This window comes from Myotis lucifugus, unplaced genomic scaffold (genome assembly GCF_000147115.1).
Source record: "Myotis lucifugus unplaced genomic scaffold, Myoluc2.0 scaffold_8, whole genome shotgun sequence".
Lineage (NCBI taxonomy): Eukaryota > Metazoa > Chordata > Mammalia > Chiroptera > Vespertilionidae > Myotis > Myotis lucifugus.
In genome coordinates, this window is record NW_005871056.1 from 12,399,888 (window position 1) to 12,417,527 (window position 17,640).

At 40.8% G+C, this 17,640-nt stretch overlaps 1 protein-coding gene across 8 annotated transcripts in view; it reads left to right on the plus strand.

Annotated features, from left to right (window-relative positions):
* Positions 1-17,640, plus strand: part of NR2C2 (nuclear receptor subfamily 2 group C member 2) — an 83,957-nt gene that overhangs the window by 42,708 nt on the left and 23,609 nt on the right. For all 8 annotated transcript variants that reach the window (XR_002827999.1, XR_002827998.1, XM_006083798.3 and 5 more), the window contains 3 exons: positions 839-949; positions 14,121-14,321; positions 16,469-16,571. Coding sequence is in view for 6 of the 8 variants with exons in the window: in XM_006083798.3 (XP_006083860.1) it covers positions 839-949; positions 14,121-14,321; positions 16,469-16,571 (415 nt within the window). In the remaining 2 variants the exon portion in view is untranslated. The remainder of the gene's footprint in view (positions 1-838; positions 950-14,120; positions 14,322-16,468; positions 16,572-17,640) is intronic.

A 17,640-nucleotide genomic window follows, 5' to 3' on the forward strand; every position in this document is an offset into this window, starting at 1 on the left:
GCCTCCTGCACGTGCCCAGACCAGGGCCTGGGCTGGGGAGGAGCCTGCAACCAAGGTACGTGCCCTTAACCAGAATCGAACCTGGGACCCTTTGGTCCACAGGCCGATGCTCTATCCATTGAGCCAAACCAGCCAGGGTGAATATATGGTCTTTTGTGACTGATATAATCAATGCTGTCAAATGTATCAGTACTACATTCCTTTTTATTGCATGGATATATGCTACATTTTATTTATTCATCAGTTGATAGACATTTGATTTGTTTCTACTTTTGAGCTACTATGAATAATAGTATGTGAACATTTTTTACAGATTTTTGTGTGGACATATGTTTGCCTTTCTCTTGAGTATATACGTAGAAGTGGGGCTGGGAGATTGCCAGGACTCTTTCATGGGTACTAATCCCAATAGTTTTCAGTGTTACATGGTTCTGTTTGCCATCTTCTACAGTGTTACTAGAGCATTCCTTCTGGAAACTCATCTGAAGGAGTGTTTTATAGGTAGCTTTGGAGACAGTGAAAAAATTCAAAGATCATCTTTAAAAATTTATTTTGGTAGCTTTTTATTGTGTTAAAATTGTGCAGAGCAGACTTGAAAATTCCTCCCCCCACCCCCTCCCTTGCATGTACAACATTAGAAACAGCTATTTTACGATTGTATTTTCTTTGTACCATCCTGTGCCAATATCTCATTGATTCCTTTATCATCCTGTGTCCATTCTAGAACTACATTAGTTAATCACTCAAGGCCACTGTGAAAGCAAAAGGCATGGTCCTTAGGCCACCAGTAGGCATCTTTCTGAGCCCCCTTGTGATCTAGCCCACTTTTTGCCCACAGGTACCACGTACACAGACTTCTCGGCCAGAATCTCCAGGGATGACCAGCCCCTCCCCACGCATCCAGATAATCTCCACGGACTCTGCGGTAGCCTCACCTCAGCGCATCCAGGTACCTGCACCAGTCCCACTTGGTTCTAGCCACCTGCCTAAAGGTTTCACTAAGGAGTTGAGTCTTGGGCATCAAGTATAGTACAACTTTATTCTTTAAAAAAGTAAAGGAAGTTTACATTTATTGAATTAACTTTTTTTTTTAAATTCTCACTTGAGGATATGTTTTTTATTGATTTGAGAAGGCAGGGGGTGGGGGGGAGACATTGACCTGAGAGAGAAATACTGCCTTCCATATGTGCCCCAACCGAGAATCGAACCCACAGCCTTTTGGTATACAGGATGACACTCTAACCAACCAAGTTACCCAACCAGGGCTATTAAATTAACTTTTAATATAAAAGTCTATAAACTTATTTCAAATTATTGGAATGAAGTTTCATTTTATTATGTTATGTGCGTCCAAATTGAGAGGTAATAATATGTCCTACTGGTTAAGAATATGGGCTCCTACTTGAAGTCAAATCCAGTGCCCCACTTTATAGTTTTTTGTTTAATCTAGAAAATTAACTTTTCAGTGCCACATGTCTCATTTAGAAAATGTATATAGTAATAATAATAATCTATACTAATAAAAGGGTAATATGCTAATTAGACCGGGTCAACCGGCTATCTTCTAGACGTCTGACTTCCTTCCAGACAAAGCCATGGTGGTGGGGGCCGAGGCAGAGGCAGTTAGGGGCAATCAGGCCAGCAGGGGAGAGCAGTTAGGGGCGAGATCAGGCTGGCAGGGGAGGGCAGTTAGGGGCGAGATCAGGCCAGCAGGGGAGGGCCGTTGGGGGCAACGAGGCCTGCAGGAAGGACAGTTGGGGGCGACCAGGCCTGCAGGGGAGGGCAGTTGGCGACCAGGCCGGCAGGGGTGGGCAGTTGGGGGCATTAGGCAGGCAGGCAGGTGAGTGGTTAGGTGCCAGTCGTCCTGGACTGTGAGAGGGATGTCTGACTGCTGGCTTAGGTCCTACCCCACAGGGATTGCACCTAAACCGGCAGTCAGACATTCCCTGAGGAGTCCCGGATTGGAAAGGGTGCCAGCCGGGCTGCGGGACACCTCTCCCTGCCCCCCATGCACGAGTTTCATGCACCAGGCCTCTAGTAGTAGTAGTAGTAGTAGTAGTAGTAATACTTATAAGGTTATTGTGAGGAGTCAATGGTATATTGCTTGCAAAGTGCTTAGAACAATTGCCTGGAACCTATTAATGTTTAGTATGTACTAAGATTATATAATAACTATTATTACCAGTATTGTTGTTGTTATTAACTAAATAATATTCACTTATGGGAAGTTTAGTCTTAGCCAGGACTCTGAACACAGCTGCCTCTGGCCCACTGGACAAAGAGAAGATATAAGTATCAAAAGTAGGATCAACATACTCAGGTTAAAGATTCATAATTATTTCAACAAGCTGAATCAAAAGACCGAACCAAAAAATCATGAACAGAGATGAATGGTAGGAAAGAAAACATTATTACATAACATGAATTTAAAAGGATATCAGGGTGGACAGGTATTTGAGTGAATAGGTATAAAAGAATTGTTTTCATTTACAGTTAAGCTCAGTACAAGTGAACAGTATGAAAAAACACACACAAGTGAACAATATGATAGAGTAACTAGATAATTTCTATAGTTTTCGCTCACTCGTAAAAGTGATTTTATGGACTGTATTATAAACTAAGCATAGAAGAGTTCTAATAAATGAAATAAGTTAAAAATTACATTCCGCTTATGTTTGTATTGCATAATATTTTATCATAATTACAAGAATTCATATGCTTGTCATTATTTTAACTTTACCCCAAGTAGAAAACACATATTTGAGTGTTTGGAAATTCAGAAGTAATAGCCTGACATTAATGCTTTACTATTGACCAGAATTAGGACTTTATATAGCTAAATTATTTTTTCTCTTGTTTTTATTTGCTGATTGTAGACTTCAAAATGGGTCCTGTAGCCAGACCAGTGTAGATCAGTGGTTGAGCATTGACCCATGAACCAAAAGGTTGCTGGTTTGATTTGCTTGGGGTTATGGGCTCAGCCCCCCAATAGGGGGCAAGACAGCTGATTGATGATGTTTCTCTCTCATCGGTGTTAATATCACTCTATCCTTCTCCCTTCCTCTCTCTCTAAAAATCAATTTAAAAAAATATTTTTTAAAAATTGGGTCTTTTATAGTTTTCTATAGTGGGTGTTAGGATCCTGCCTACATAATTCTCCTGACTGGGAAAGGACCTAACTTTGCATTTAACCATGGCTATTACATCATGGTCCTACATCCATCTGAGGGCAGATAAGAACATAAAGGGTTTCCCAGGAGACTCTCAGTAGCTAATGTATATTTCAAGAGAGTGTACATTTCCCCTGTATTGGTATAAGTAGAATCTTTGTCTAAGGGCCATTCTAGCAACCTGTTCTATATACAGTCAGACTATTTCCATTGCCTGGTGTGCGGGTCATGGTGACATTGCTGTCCTGACTGGAGTGCAGTAAGGTCTTGTAGATTAGTTCCCTGGCATTGAGCTTTCAGTCTCTCTAGGGAAGATAACCCATTAGCATGATTTTTATGTATAGTAAATATAATTGAAAATCTTTTTATTGTTAAAAATTTGGACATACCTAAGTGCAACTGAATTGACTGCATTTTAAGGTTTGGGGTTTTTTTTGTTTTGTTTTAAGAAAAATTAATGTAGCCCTGACTGGTTTAGCTCAGTGGATAGAGCATCGGCCTGCAGACTGAAGGGTCCCAGGTTCGATTCTGGTCAAGGGCATGTACCTTGGTTGTGGGCACATCCCCGGGGGGGGGGGGGGGGGGGGGAGGCAGCTGATCGATGTTTCTCTCTCATTGATGTTTCTAACTCTTATCCCTCTCCTTTCCTCTCTGTAAAATATCAATAAAAATATATATTTAAAAAAAGAAAAATTAATGTTACAGGGTAATTTCTCGGTTCTTGCTATTGGTGCTGATGGCTTTGATGAAATTTCATTTCTAGCCCTGACTTCAGTGATGATTCTCACATGCCCTGAGATCTGTGAAGAGAATAAGAACTATGATGTTTTAATGAATAACAATGCTTGGAACCCAAATAGTAGCTTCTAGCTTCTGTGATAAGGTTGAGAGAAAAAGATTATACTATAAAGGCAATATTTAAGAGCTTTGACTCTTAATGGAACAGACTTAGGGTAAAATCTTGTCTCCCCTCAGCTATGTGACCCTGGGGAAAGTTTCAATAATCTGTATGTATAGCTGTAAAATAACACCAAAAATAGTGCCTAATTTATAGGATTTTTAAAGGATCAAATGAGATAATTTATTTAATCCTATAGAAGGCAAACATCAATAAATGTTAGCAGCTTAGTTACAATTTTTTATTTTATTGTTGTATAATTTTAAACTGGAAAATAGTACATGGAAACCCATTATACCCTTTTTTTAGATTCACCAATTGTTTTCTGTAACATTCTGGGTGTGTGTATGTATATATTTGCTGAATCACTTGAGAATTAAAGACATCACACCTCTTTGCCCTGGATAGTTCAGTACTTATAAGAACAAAGACATTCTCTTACATAATCACAGTAATTATCAAAATCCTGAAATATAATGTTGAAATATGCCATTATCTAATCCATAGTCTATATGCTAAAATGTCATCAGTTGTCCTAGTCAAGTCCTTTATAGCTATATTTTCCCATTCCAGAATTTATATTACTGATTTTAATAATGATGATACTAATTAAGGTGTGGTAGTCAACACAAGACCAACATATCTAGTTATGCAGGCCAATGGAAAGTGAGTTTGAAACACAGACTTGTGTTCATCAGTATCATGTTATTCTAATGGCTGTAAAAAGGCTTTGGGGCAAAGTGAGAAGGGTGGCATTCCTCAAAGTGGGAGAGGCTGAGATTGAGAGCTATTGTTTTGGGGGGTACAGCAGTCTAGGGCGGGAGAAGATGGGGGATTAAGGGGCCCTGGCCAGTGTGGCTCAGTTGGTTGAGCATCTTCCCATGCACCGAAAGATCCCAGTTCCATTCCCAGTCAGGGCATATGCCCGGGTTGTGGGTTCAGTCCTTGGTCAGGGTTTGTTGCTTGCAGTTCTCTCTCATATTGATGTTTCTCTCTCTCCCTCTCTCTCCTTCATGCCGGGGTTCTTGTCCCAGCATCAAGAAGGGTTCAGGAATCTGGAGAAGGGGCTGTGCGTAGATTTAATAGGAATCCAGAGACTAATAAAGAACCCGGAGACGAAATAGAATTTTGAAAGGCATTGGGGGTCAGAGGAGCTTAGCCAAAGGAGCTAAGATCCAAGATCTTAAATCTAAGGTCTTAGGTTCTCTCCGTCCCCAGGACCCCATGCTTTTTATTAACACAATTTGTCCTGAGGCAAGGCAGAGATATACACTTAAAAGGGTCAGGGTTTGGTACAGAGTCCATTGTCAGAATAGGGGAATTAGCCTACGGCTGTTCTGGTGTTTGGCCAGTAGGAGGCAATAACATGTAGTTTAAGATGCCTTCTAACTGTCTGGCAGCCACAATCAATTTATTGTATCCTATTCAGGTTTGGGGAAATGCCTTAAGCCATTCCCAGATGCAGGTGACTACATGTGTGACTCAACCCTGTTGAGTCCCCAAGTCTCATCAACCTTTTGATGAAACTCTTGAAATTATGACATGCTGGAATTGGTCTACGGCATTCCCTCCCTCCTTCCCCCCATCCTTCTCTTCCTTTCTTCCTCTCCTTCCTTCTTTCTCTAAAATCATTTATTTAAAAAAGAAAAAAGAAAAGCCATAGGGGAACACCACTTATCTGAGAATGAAGCTTAGCCTAAAGCCATTGAATCACAAAGTGGCTTCTCACTAAATCTCTCAGGTTTTTCATCATATGCACATCTTTCCAGGTGGTTTTCAAATTGTGTTCTTTATTGCTTCCCAGATTACATAAACATTAGGTTCAAATTTTTTTTTTTAATCCAGCTTTCAAAGTGATTGTGATAGATTAAAAGAAAAACACACTTGAATATGTCATGTTCCAAAGTTGACACACCAGAGATCACCAGTGCACTCACTTGTACTCACTTGTATGTTTATTCTCTTTGGGGCAGACTGTGGTATAAAGCTTCTCTTGCCACCTTTGTGTTTTTAAGGTTTTCCTGAGATCATACTCCCCATTTCAAGTTTGTGTTTTTCAGGAGAGCATCATTTTACTCATTGTTTGACCTAAGGAAATATTTAAATTTGAGCTTATAAAATTCATTTAATACTTCTTTTATCTGCTCTATATATTGAGGCTTCAAATTTTATTAGGAAGGGGTTCTGCTATTTATATATGTATTTTTAATTTTGCAGTCTTTATAATGGTCCCCTGGGGAAGGCATCTTGAGCTCTTAAAGCACCCCACTTTGCTTACTTCTCCCTTCTACCAGCTCTTTATTCCTATGTATTCCTTCTTTGAGCTTCCCTTACCTGTTCTCTGTCATTTCTACATCCACAACCATCTGCTGTTTTCTTTCTCACTCTGAGTGGCCCCTCTCAGGTACTGATAGTAGCTGTTGCTTGTTTGTAGGTTTTGAATGGGTAATAGATGCATGCCATAACAAAAACACCAAACAGAGTAAGAGTAAAGAATGAGTCTTCTTTCCTCCCCTTCCCCAAGCGTCTCTCAAAAGGTAGCCACCGTTAACACATTACTTACTTATTCTTTCAAACAGGCTCTATATATGCACCTACAAGCACATGTATAAATACATGCAGCATATTTTTAAACATGTGTCAACATTCTGCCCACACTTTCTGCACCTTACTCTTTTTCCTTAACATCTTTTGGAGATGGTTTCGTGTGATACACATAGAACTTCCTTCTCTTGAGTGGCAATTTGATGCCCCATTTCATGGATGCTGCAAAGAATAACCTGCTTAATTTAGCACATGTGGAAGTATTTCTGTATGATCAATTTCTCAAAGTAGGATTGCTGAGAGAAAGGGAGTATCCTGTGTCAATTTTTTTTGTTGAGATATACCGTAAGTCCTCACTTAACATCATCAATAGGTTCTTAAACTTTTAAGTGAAACAGTGTGTAACAAAACCAATTTATCACAGGCTGATTGATACAAACAAATTCCTACAGCATCTCATCAACACTGTAAGGAAACAACATTGAGTGTTGTTCAGGGGACACAGTTATTGACATAACATACTAGTTTTCAGGTGTGCAACATAATGATTTGATATTTGTATGTATTGGGAAATGATCACAATAATAAATCTAGTTACCGTTCATCATCATACATAGTTACATTTTTTTCTTGAAACAAGAACTTTTAAGATGTACTCTCAGCAACTTTCAAATATACAATACAGTATTATTAACTAGTCACCATGCTGACTTACTTATTTTATAACTGCAAATTTGTAATACCTTTTGGCCACCTTCACCCATTTTGCTCATCCCCCATTCCTGCTTCTGACAGTCACCAATCTGTGTTCTGTACCTATGAGTTTGTGGGAGTTTTTTTGTTTGTTTTGTTTTGTTTCTAAGATTCCACATATAAGTGAGAGTATATGGTAAATGGGTATTTAACAATATTAATTCTTCTAGTTCATGAGCATGGAATATCTTTGATTTATTTATGTCGTCTTCATTTTCTTTTATTAATGTCTTATAGTTTTTAGTATACAGGTCTTTCACCTCCTTGCTTAAATTTATTCCTAGGTATTTTTTTTTATGCAACTGTAAATGGGATTGTTTTCTTAATTTCTCTTTCTGATAGAAACACAAAAGATTATTCTAACAGGTTTTTTAAAATATATTTTTATTGAGCCTGATTGGTGTGGCTCAGTGGTTGAGTGTCAACCTGTGAACCAGGAGGTCACCATTCGATTTCTGGTCAGGGCACATGTCTGGGTTGTGGGCTCGATCCTCAGTAGGGGGCATGCAGAAGGCAGTCGATCAGTGATTCTCTGTCATCATTGATGTTTCTATCTCACTCTCACTCTCCCTTCCTCTCTGAAATCAATAAAAATATGTTTTAAAAAAATTACTTATCCACCTAAACTTTGTAAGGGGCTAAATGGAGAAGTTATTTGTTTGCTCATTGCCTATGAGCTAGGTAATAGATTGATTTACCTTTTTGCATAGGTCAAAAATATTTTTAAACAGATTTCTCTTTTAAATTTAATCATGTTTGCTATTGTCCTTTGTTATGCTCTAATTATATGTCCTGACCTATAACGATCTGACAAATTTTATATATATTTATGTACTTATTTACACGTGTGTGTGTGGTAGGTATGCGTGCATGCATGTGTGTGTATGTATATATAAATTGTACAAGGTAAATATAAAATAGTATAAGAAAACTTGAAGACCTGGTTTTAGGAGGGAAAACCCCCATGAGTGGCTCAAACTCCCAGCAGGGTCATATCCTTTTCTGGGCTCCTTGGGTTGCTCTTCATTGTCCTTGGGCCTAAGATCAGTTCTAAGAGTTCCTTCTTCTTAAGGCTTTCTGTATGCCAGAACATTTCATGTTACTTGCAACATTTTCCCTAAACCTTTATCTGGCTCCCTTCTTCTCAGCCTTGAATCTTATTTTAAATGCCACTTCCTCACAGAGAGGCCTTCCCTGACCTCTCATTCTAAAGTTAAGTGCCTGTGTTATTCTCTCTTACCCCAGCCTGATCTTTTCCCTCATAATATGTAGCATAAACTGAAGTTATTAACGAGTTGATCTGTTTACTTATTTTTTTTGCCAGTCTTTTCCACTTAAAAGCGTCACGAGAGCAGTACCATTTCCATAATGCCTGTAATCTAGCAAAGCACCTGGCACAGATTAGAACCTGTAAGTAGTTGAGAAATTAATGAAAGAGTGAGTGAGCCATAGAAAATCTTAAATTTTCCCACTGGGAGAGAGAAACTTGATGAGCTGAAAGGCTAAGAAAAGACAGGTGAGGAGAGAAGTATGTGAGAGCTCAGAGGGAGGAAATACTTTTATCAAGATCCTGTTATGTTCTGGGCAGTGTACCAAGTACTTCCACAAACATCATATTATTTCACTTTCCTAGTAATCCTTTTTCATAGATATGTAAACAGAGGCTCAGAAGGCTCATATAAATGCTTCACATTGATACAATTAGAAAGCAGTAGAGCAAGCATTTCATCTATGGCTCTAGCTGCAAAGCCCTACAAACTCAGGTGTTTACAGGACCAGGTTGCCAAGTGTAGGGATTGAGATGAACCAAAGAGCTTGTGCCCCTGGCTCTAAAGATCTAAAGAGGCAGTGAGGCAGTTACACCCAGCCAGCCTATGCCATGGATGGCCAGAGCTTCCAGTTTGTCAGGAGAACTATAGATCTGATTTTTATGGGAAATACTCTATTTTTAGATGTTGGTAACCAGTTTTTTAAATTTTTAAACTTTGGGAAGCCAAACAAAAGTTATCCAGTGGCTGGTTTTTGCCTTCAGGTGGCCCATTTGCAGGCTCTTTACAACAGAAATGATGAGCCCACCCTGGCTAGAACAGAGTGTGGAAAATAGCACTGTGTCACTTCACATTGAGGTCCTTTGGGAGCAGAACTAGACAGGGCCTTGGGCTAGTAAAATATAGTCAGCTCTGCTATCATATGACATAATGCATTTCTAAAATTTCCTACACTATTCATAATTGTGCAATGGAAACCACAGGGTTTATGGGAATCTCTGTCTCTGTCATCACATGGCCTTCTTATAAGGACATCAATCATTGGATTTAGAGCCCATCCTAATTCCACTGTGACCTCATACTAACTTGATTACATCTGCAAAGGCCCCGTTTTCAAATAGGGTTACATTGACAGGTCCTGGGGGTTAGGACTTTTGTGGGGACATGATTCAACCCACAATACCTCTCCTCTCCTTCATTCCTCCAAAGGAATGTCTAAATGTTAATGAGTTTGGATGCACTTCTTTTTTTTTTAAATATATTTTATTGATTTTTTACAGATAGGAAGGGAGAGGGATAGAGAGTTAGAAACATCGATGAGAGAGAAACACCGATCAGCTGCCTCCTGCACACTCCCCACTGGGGATGTGCCCGCAACCAAGGTACATGCCCTTGACCAGAATCGAACCTGGGACCCTTGAGTCCACAGGCCGACGCTCTATCCACTGAGCCAAACCGGTTAGGGCTGGATGCATCTTCTTAATTTGGTATTTCCTTGGTCTCATTAAACAGGAGTCCACCTGCTCATGTATGTTAGCGATGTCTTGGTTTGCTTAATGGTCATCACCTTAGGGTTCCAATGGGATATTTAGGGATTATGTTTTTCTGCTTACATTTCTAGCTTTTTCATCTCTCTGAATGGAAAATGTAAATGTCTTCGTAAGGAAGAATAAACAAAAATATTTTTAAATGTTTGTAAATAATTCATTGAACTCATGTTGTTTTCTTTTGAAACAGCCAGCATTGTCTGATTTTCCATATCAAATAGTTAACAAAGCTCTTGTATTAGACTCTGTGAATTTCCTGTCTAACCATGGAATTCCATGTCACAAGTAACAACATCTATCGAGATGTGGCATAGATTCCAGACCTGCCCATGTATATGCTATAGGGAACTGAGTTGCAGCCAGATATGCAGCACATCTCCCCTTGCCCAAGGCCTCGACACAACCCCCCACCCCCCACAAGACTCCTGTTTGAAATGAGAGCCTGTTGGTGTCCTCAGGGAGAAGGTGGACAGTGCTCTCAGCTGGTCACTTATCCTGGGAGAGAGCAGGGCAAGGGTCTAGAACAGCTTTAAAGAACCTGGTGAGTGGGAATAAGAGAAGTTACTCTTGTTATAGGAACTACTAGTAGCCCGGTGCACAAAATTCATGCACATTAAAAGGGAATTAATTGCCCTAACTGGTTTGGCTCAGTGGATAGAGCATCGGCCTGTGGACTCAAGGGTCCCGGGTTCGATTCTGGTCAAGGGCATGTACCTTGGTTGCGGGCACATCCCAGTGGGGAGTGTGCAGGAGGCAGCTGATCGGTGTTTCTCTCTCATCAATATTTCTAACTCTCTATCCCTCTCCCTTCCTCTCTGTAAAAAATCAATAAAATATATTTTAAAAATATATATATAAAAGGGAATTAATTAGCAGAGATATTTTAATATTGCTATTTGCCCTTTCTCTATAATAGAAGTGTGAGAGATGAAAGGAAATTAGTAAAATGTATATGAAAATAATATATAAATTTATTAATAAATAAACAGTAACAAAAGGATATAACAACAACAGAGGCATGATATAAAAACGACAAAAACATGATATGAAAACAACAAAAACATGATATAAAAACAACAGTGATGCAAACAGTGACTGATAAAGTGATTAAACTTATTCTAATATCTCCCTGTACACCACATTAAGAGTGAAAACACTTTCAGAGTGCTTGACTAATTTCCCTTGTGATGAAGTACTTAGAACTTTAACTGTAACATCACATGCTCTTCAAACTCGAGAGAAAGCAACATATAACTGACCATGTGCAAAATCGGGTTCAGGTAGCAATATACCTACTTTGTCTAGAGTTTGTCCTTGTGATTTATTAATAGTCATCACAAATGCTGGCATCATGGGAAACCATCGTCGAATCAATTTAAATGGGAGGCCAGTGTCAGATGGGGACAAATTAATTTTTGGAATCAGAACAGCCTCTCCCTCTGCAGATCCTGTTAATACTTCAGCTTCGATGTTAGGTCGTAATCTTTTGATAATATATCTGGTATCATTACAAAGACCCCATTTACTATTGAGATTTCTCAATAGCATGATGATTGCACCCACTTTCAATTTTAATTTATGACACGGCATTCCCGAAGGAGTAATACTATTAAGAAATTCAATGGGAAAATTTTCCTTTTCAGCATCATCTGTGGAATCAATGGAATCATCACTTAAATATGTGTGAAAATCTCCATCGAGTATATCCAAATTTTCTTCATTTAATTTTTGAACATGCTCATTTTTTGGACAAAGAATTGCACTTTTAGATATATTTTTAATAGTATCTATAGCAGTGGTTCTCAACCTTGGCGGCACATTAGAATCACCTGGGAATCTTTTTAAAATCCTGATTCCTAGGCCTCATCCTCCGGAAATTGTTTCTTTGTTATGGGGTGGGGCCACAACATTAGTAACAAAGAAACAGAATTAAAACTTTATTGTGAGGAGCCGCTACAGTGTTTTGGACAGGTTCAAGCCTTGGACTGATGAGAGGGCACAGTCCTCTCATTGCCACGTGCATGTCCCAGCTTGGAGGGCAGGGCCCTCCCAGCACAATTATAGCCAACAGCTGTAGCTGTAAGCTTGAACCTATGGTCCGAACACGTGGCCCCACATGCCTGAGTGATGTATGTAGGCTTGATAGAGTTCAGGTGCATGTAGTTGAGTAGGATTGAAACCCAGGAGAATGTTGTAAACATCTTGGTCACGCCCTTACTTTGCCTCATAGCATCTGCTATAAAATAAAGGCATGGCTGTGGGCGTGGTCACTGTCTCTCAGAGAAACAGTGTCCCACCGAGACCCGGCTTTCATTCTCTTGTCTGTCTTTTCTAAGGCTTTCAGCCGCCCCCACTCAGGTTCACCCCTGGCTGTGCTGGCGTGGCACACACACAAAGATAAGCCTCCAAGCTCCCAGGGTGGGTTCCTGCCTCAAACCCCTCCCTTACAGGAAACAGCTCAGGGGAGGGCGCAGCCGTTGCCAAGACAACCCCTGCAGGACTGACTTCCTTCCGCTTGGTCGTGGCAGTTCTGGAGGTGATGAACACCACCCATGGTTTTTATATAAGTAGATTTTAATTGTGATTGAAATCATCAAATGAATGGCAAGCCCAGTCAGCAGCCAACAACAGTAACCCTGGGAAGAGGTGGTCTCTGATAGCTGGGCTCCTGAATGGTAGGAGTGTCCAGAGGAGGCAGGGTCAGGACTTTGGCAGAGTTAGCGCTTTAAGTGCTTCCACAACCTATTATTAAAGTCTTCTTTCCATGTGCCATGCCCTGTGCTGGCCTGGAGATATAGCCCTGAATCAGGTGTCATCCCTATCCTTAAAGCCCTCTGAGTCAGGAAGTGGGAGAATATCAGCAGGGGATTCCCTATATTCTGTTACCACAAGGCAAGATTATTTACAGGAACTTCCCCACAGAAACAGTCCTTCCTTAAAGCAATCCATTTCCAAGTTTTACATTTTGTTGGTCAGCAGCATTTCAAAAAAGTTCACATTTTTTATTATGTCCAGAACAAGGATATCTTGTTTGTTTGTTTGTTTGTTTGATATATATATATTTTTTTTTATTGATTTTTTTACAGAGAGGAAGGGAGAGGGATAGAGAGTTAGAAACATTGATGAGAGAGAAACATCAATCAGCTGCCTCCTGCACACCCCTCACTGGGGATGTGCCTGCAACCAAGGCACATGCCCTTGACCAGAATTGAACCCGGAACCCTTCAGTCCGCAGGCTGACGCTCTATCCACTGAGCCAAACCGGTCAGGGCAAGAACAAGGATATCTTTTAAGTTAAACCTATCATCTACTGCTTATTACTGTCTTCATTTTATAAAATAAAGGGCTTTTCTTTTTTCAGTTTTATTGAGATATAATTGATGTGAAACAAGTTTAAGGTGTACAACATAATGAATTGACTTACTAATTGTGAAATGATTACCACAATAAGTTTAGTTAACATCCATCATCACATATAGATACAGAAAAAAGAAAAAGAAAAAATGTATTTTTTTTCTTGCAATGAGAACTCTTAGGATATATTCTCTTAATAGCTTTCAAATACACCATATATCAGAGTTAACTGTAGTCATTATGTTGTGCATTAAATTCCCAGGACTTATCTTATAACTGGAAACTTAGGCCTTTTGACCATCTTCACATAATTACCCTTCTCCTCACCCCTAAAGGGTGAAAATAGTGGGAATGATACCATCCTGGAATAAAGTTTTATGAAAAACTTTAGCTTTATGAAAATTGTATTCTGAAAAGTTCACTGTTGTGTTTTATTTTTCTCACTTCACCATGCACTGGTGAAACTGCATCTTTGACCAGCATTGACTCCAGGACAGCATTGGGCAGTCACTACTTTGAGCACCACCTGCAAGTGCTCAAGTCGCACAATGCTCCATGAGAGCAACCTCCATGTTGTGTCTTGTAGATTGTGACAGACCAGCAGACAGGACAGAAGATCCAGATAGTCACCGCAGTGGATACCTCTGGATCCCCCAAGCAGCAGTTCATCTTGACCAGCCCAGATGGAGCTGGAACTGGGAAGGTGATCCTGGCTTCCCCAGAGACATCCAGTGCCAAGCAGCTCATATTCACCACCTCGGACAACCTCGTCCCTGGCAGGATCCAGGTAAGGCCTGTTGACAGAGCATTCATTTACGCATTTCTGCTACTGGACTTGTTCCTGACTGTAACCTCTGCTCTGCCTTGGAGGCCAAATCTGTTTCTAAAAGATGCTTTGGGGACTGGCAAACATGGCAGGTTGCTGCTTTGGCTAAAGTAAAAAGTCAGCAAATGAATGGCAAGCCCAGTAGGCAGCCAACTACAGTGCTCAGATGGGATGGAAGTTAAGCCAGGAAAAATCAGTGGCACACAGGAGACTGTCATGAGTGAGCTGGCACTGAGGCCACTTAGTTAACAAAGGCCACATGGTGGCAGCTCTTGGCCCAGGATATTTTAGGGATACCACTTTGGGCTGACCACAGTCAGACAAGGACAACTTGTTCTAATTCTTACCTCATCCTTGTCCAGATGGTCAGGCCTGGTCCAGCTCTTCATTGTATCCTCATTTATTCCTGTGAACCTCTGGGACCCTCAGTTCTCATCTCCACCTCTGCCCTGCTTCTCCCTATTCTGGCAAGGTGGGATGGGGTCAGGGGAAGATACAGGAAGGAGAAGAGCAAGGGCTTGAAGGAAAGCAGGGTTGTTGGGAAGCACTGAATTTCCAAGCACAGCAATTAAAGGAACAGACACTTGAGGGCAGTGTCCCATGGTGGACAAGCATGGAGTATGTTTTGTCAGGGTTAAGTAGGAATTCCATGTTTTTGTTTGTTTTTAAATTTTTAAAAATTTGTGGTAAAATAGAACAAAATTTACCATCTTAATTATTTTCAAATGTACAGTTCAGTGGCATTAACTACATTCACATTGTTGTGCAACTACTACCACCATCCAACCATCCATCCACAGAACTCTCATCTTCCCAAACTGAAACTCTGTGCCCATTAACCACTGACTTCCCATTCCACCTTTCCCACCCCCAACCTCTGGCAACCACCATTCTATTTTCTGTCTCTATGAATTTGACTACTCTAGGGACCTCATGTAAGTGGAATCCTGTAATATTTGTCCTTTTGTGAATGTCTTATTTTACCTAGCATGTTTTCAAGATTTGTCCATGTCATAGCAGGTGTCAGAATCTCTTTCCTTTTTAAGGCTGAATAATATTCCATTATATGTATATATCAAACTTTGTTTATCCAATCATCTGTTGATGGATACTTGGGTTGCTTTTACCTTTTGGCTATTGCAAATAATGCTGCTAAGAATCTGTGTTTTGGGGATAGACTTTCTACTATGGAGAAAATTAAGGAAGGAAAGGATATTTTTTTCTTCTGATAAAGCTGGGTTTAGAATGCCAATTTGTTCAACTTTCAGAATTGTGCTTTTGAGAAACTCATAGTACAGTTAGTAAATACTGCCGCAAACTTGCTTTCCCACAGTACATTCTGATAATCTGAAATCAGAATTCCTCACTGCTAATTTAGACTACTCCTTGTTTGTGAAAGGATGGCTATTGATTTTGCCGCATGTTTTACAAGAGGTCATTCTATATAATGATTTCTGTATATATTTCCACCATACATATATCATGGTACATTATTTGGTACGTTATTTAATAACAGCTATTTTTCACTTTCTCATATTGGTATCAGTTACAGTATTCTTCAAGACTAGTAGCACTATTTGTCACCTAGAAAGTCACCTATAAATAAAGGAGAAATAGCAGGTTTTAGAGGTCACCTATTCTAGTTATTTTACTCCCAGCTCCCTCAATAGGAGACCTGCTTATAACTAATAAAGCTTGATTATTTCTCTGCCAAATGTACATCTCTGCATATTTTCAAGCTATTTGGTGGGAATAGAGGCAGCCAAAAACACCTTCAATGTCTTTATGTTGAGACTTCTATATGTGATTCCCCACATGGCCCCGTCTGGGTAATTGTGGTAGCCAAATAGGAGAGCAGATCGGTGAAAACCAATGCTTGACCCTGTCGAACCCCCCAAACCCCCACCTCCTGATGAAGAGGGGCAGTTCAGATGAGCAGCAGGGCCATTCTGGGTGTCAGATTAAGTTGTCAGGTGGAATTTTCCCAGTTCTGCCCAAATCAGCTCTCCTGCATAGAAACTCAAGATTAGGAATTTACAGTTAAGCATTACTTTGCTTAGCTGTCTAATTTTTAATCCCCACCCTGCTTGTTTCCTGATTCTTCTTAGATCGTCACAGACTCTGCTTCTGTGGAGCGTTTGCTTGGGAAGGCTGAGGTCCAGCGGCCCCAGGTGGTAGAGTACTGTGTGGTCTGTGGGGACAAAGCCTCTGGTAAGTAACCCTACCTCATGCTAGGTGCACATCATGGCCCAAATTGGGGATGAGGGGTAATGGAGAGAGAACATTTTCTGTAGAGTTGTAGGTTCAAGCCATGAACTCCACTTTTCTTACTGGGGTAATATATGTAAGCAAATCAGTTTGTCAAATTATTAGGATCAAAAAAGTCAGGAAACTATTTCTGTGATTTGTAAATCATGGTTGAGCATTGAATATGTATGTGCTACTAAGAAAGTAATCACTTCTTTAGTCAGTATTTGCAGAGTGCTTTGCTGTTTCACAAAATGTGTTATTTAGTCCCCCTTCATCCTATAAACTATCTCTGTCATCCATTCACCGTAACCCAGTATGATAAACTGCTAAAATGCAGGAGAAGGGAGCATGTGATCCTGGCTGGAGTCCCAGGGTCAGGTAAGGCCCCTAGAGGCAGTCACATCTGTGAACCTTGGAGGTTGAGTGTGCCTACCTGAGGTAAAACAGAAGGGCATTCCAGCTGGTGGAGCCAGTGCTCAGTTTGATGCCCACACCCACAGTGTCTTTGGGGAAGAGCTCCTGGGCATATGGGTACCAGGAAAATGGAGAAGATGTCTAGCCCAAAAGTTTAGACTTTGGTCTGCTAACACTGAAGGCTGTAGAAGATAATTGAGGCAAGCAGGGAGGAATAGAGGAATCCCATATAATAAAAGGGTTATATGCAAATCATCAGAAAGGTGGAACAACCTGTCGCTACACTGACCACCAGGGGGGCAGACGCTTAACGCAGGAGCTGCCCCCTGGTGGTCAGTGCGCTCCCCGGGGGGGGGGGGGGGGGGGGGGTGAGAGACGGGAAAGCCCACTTAGCCACAAGCCGGGCTCATGACTGGCGAGTGCAGCAGCAGTGGCAGGAGCCTCTCCCTCCTCCGCGGCAGCCCTAAGGATGTCCGACTGAGGGTTCCTGAACTACTAAAGGGTGCAGGCGGGACTGAGGGACACCGCCCCACCCCCACCCCCACTAATGCCGTGCACCGGGCCTCTAGTATTTAATAAAGGTCCAGTTCCAGTGCTGCTAGGGGCTCAGGTCTGA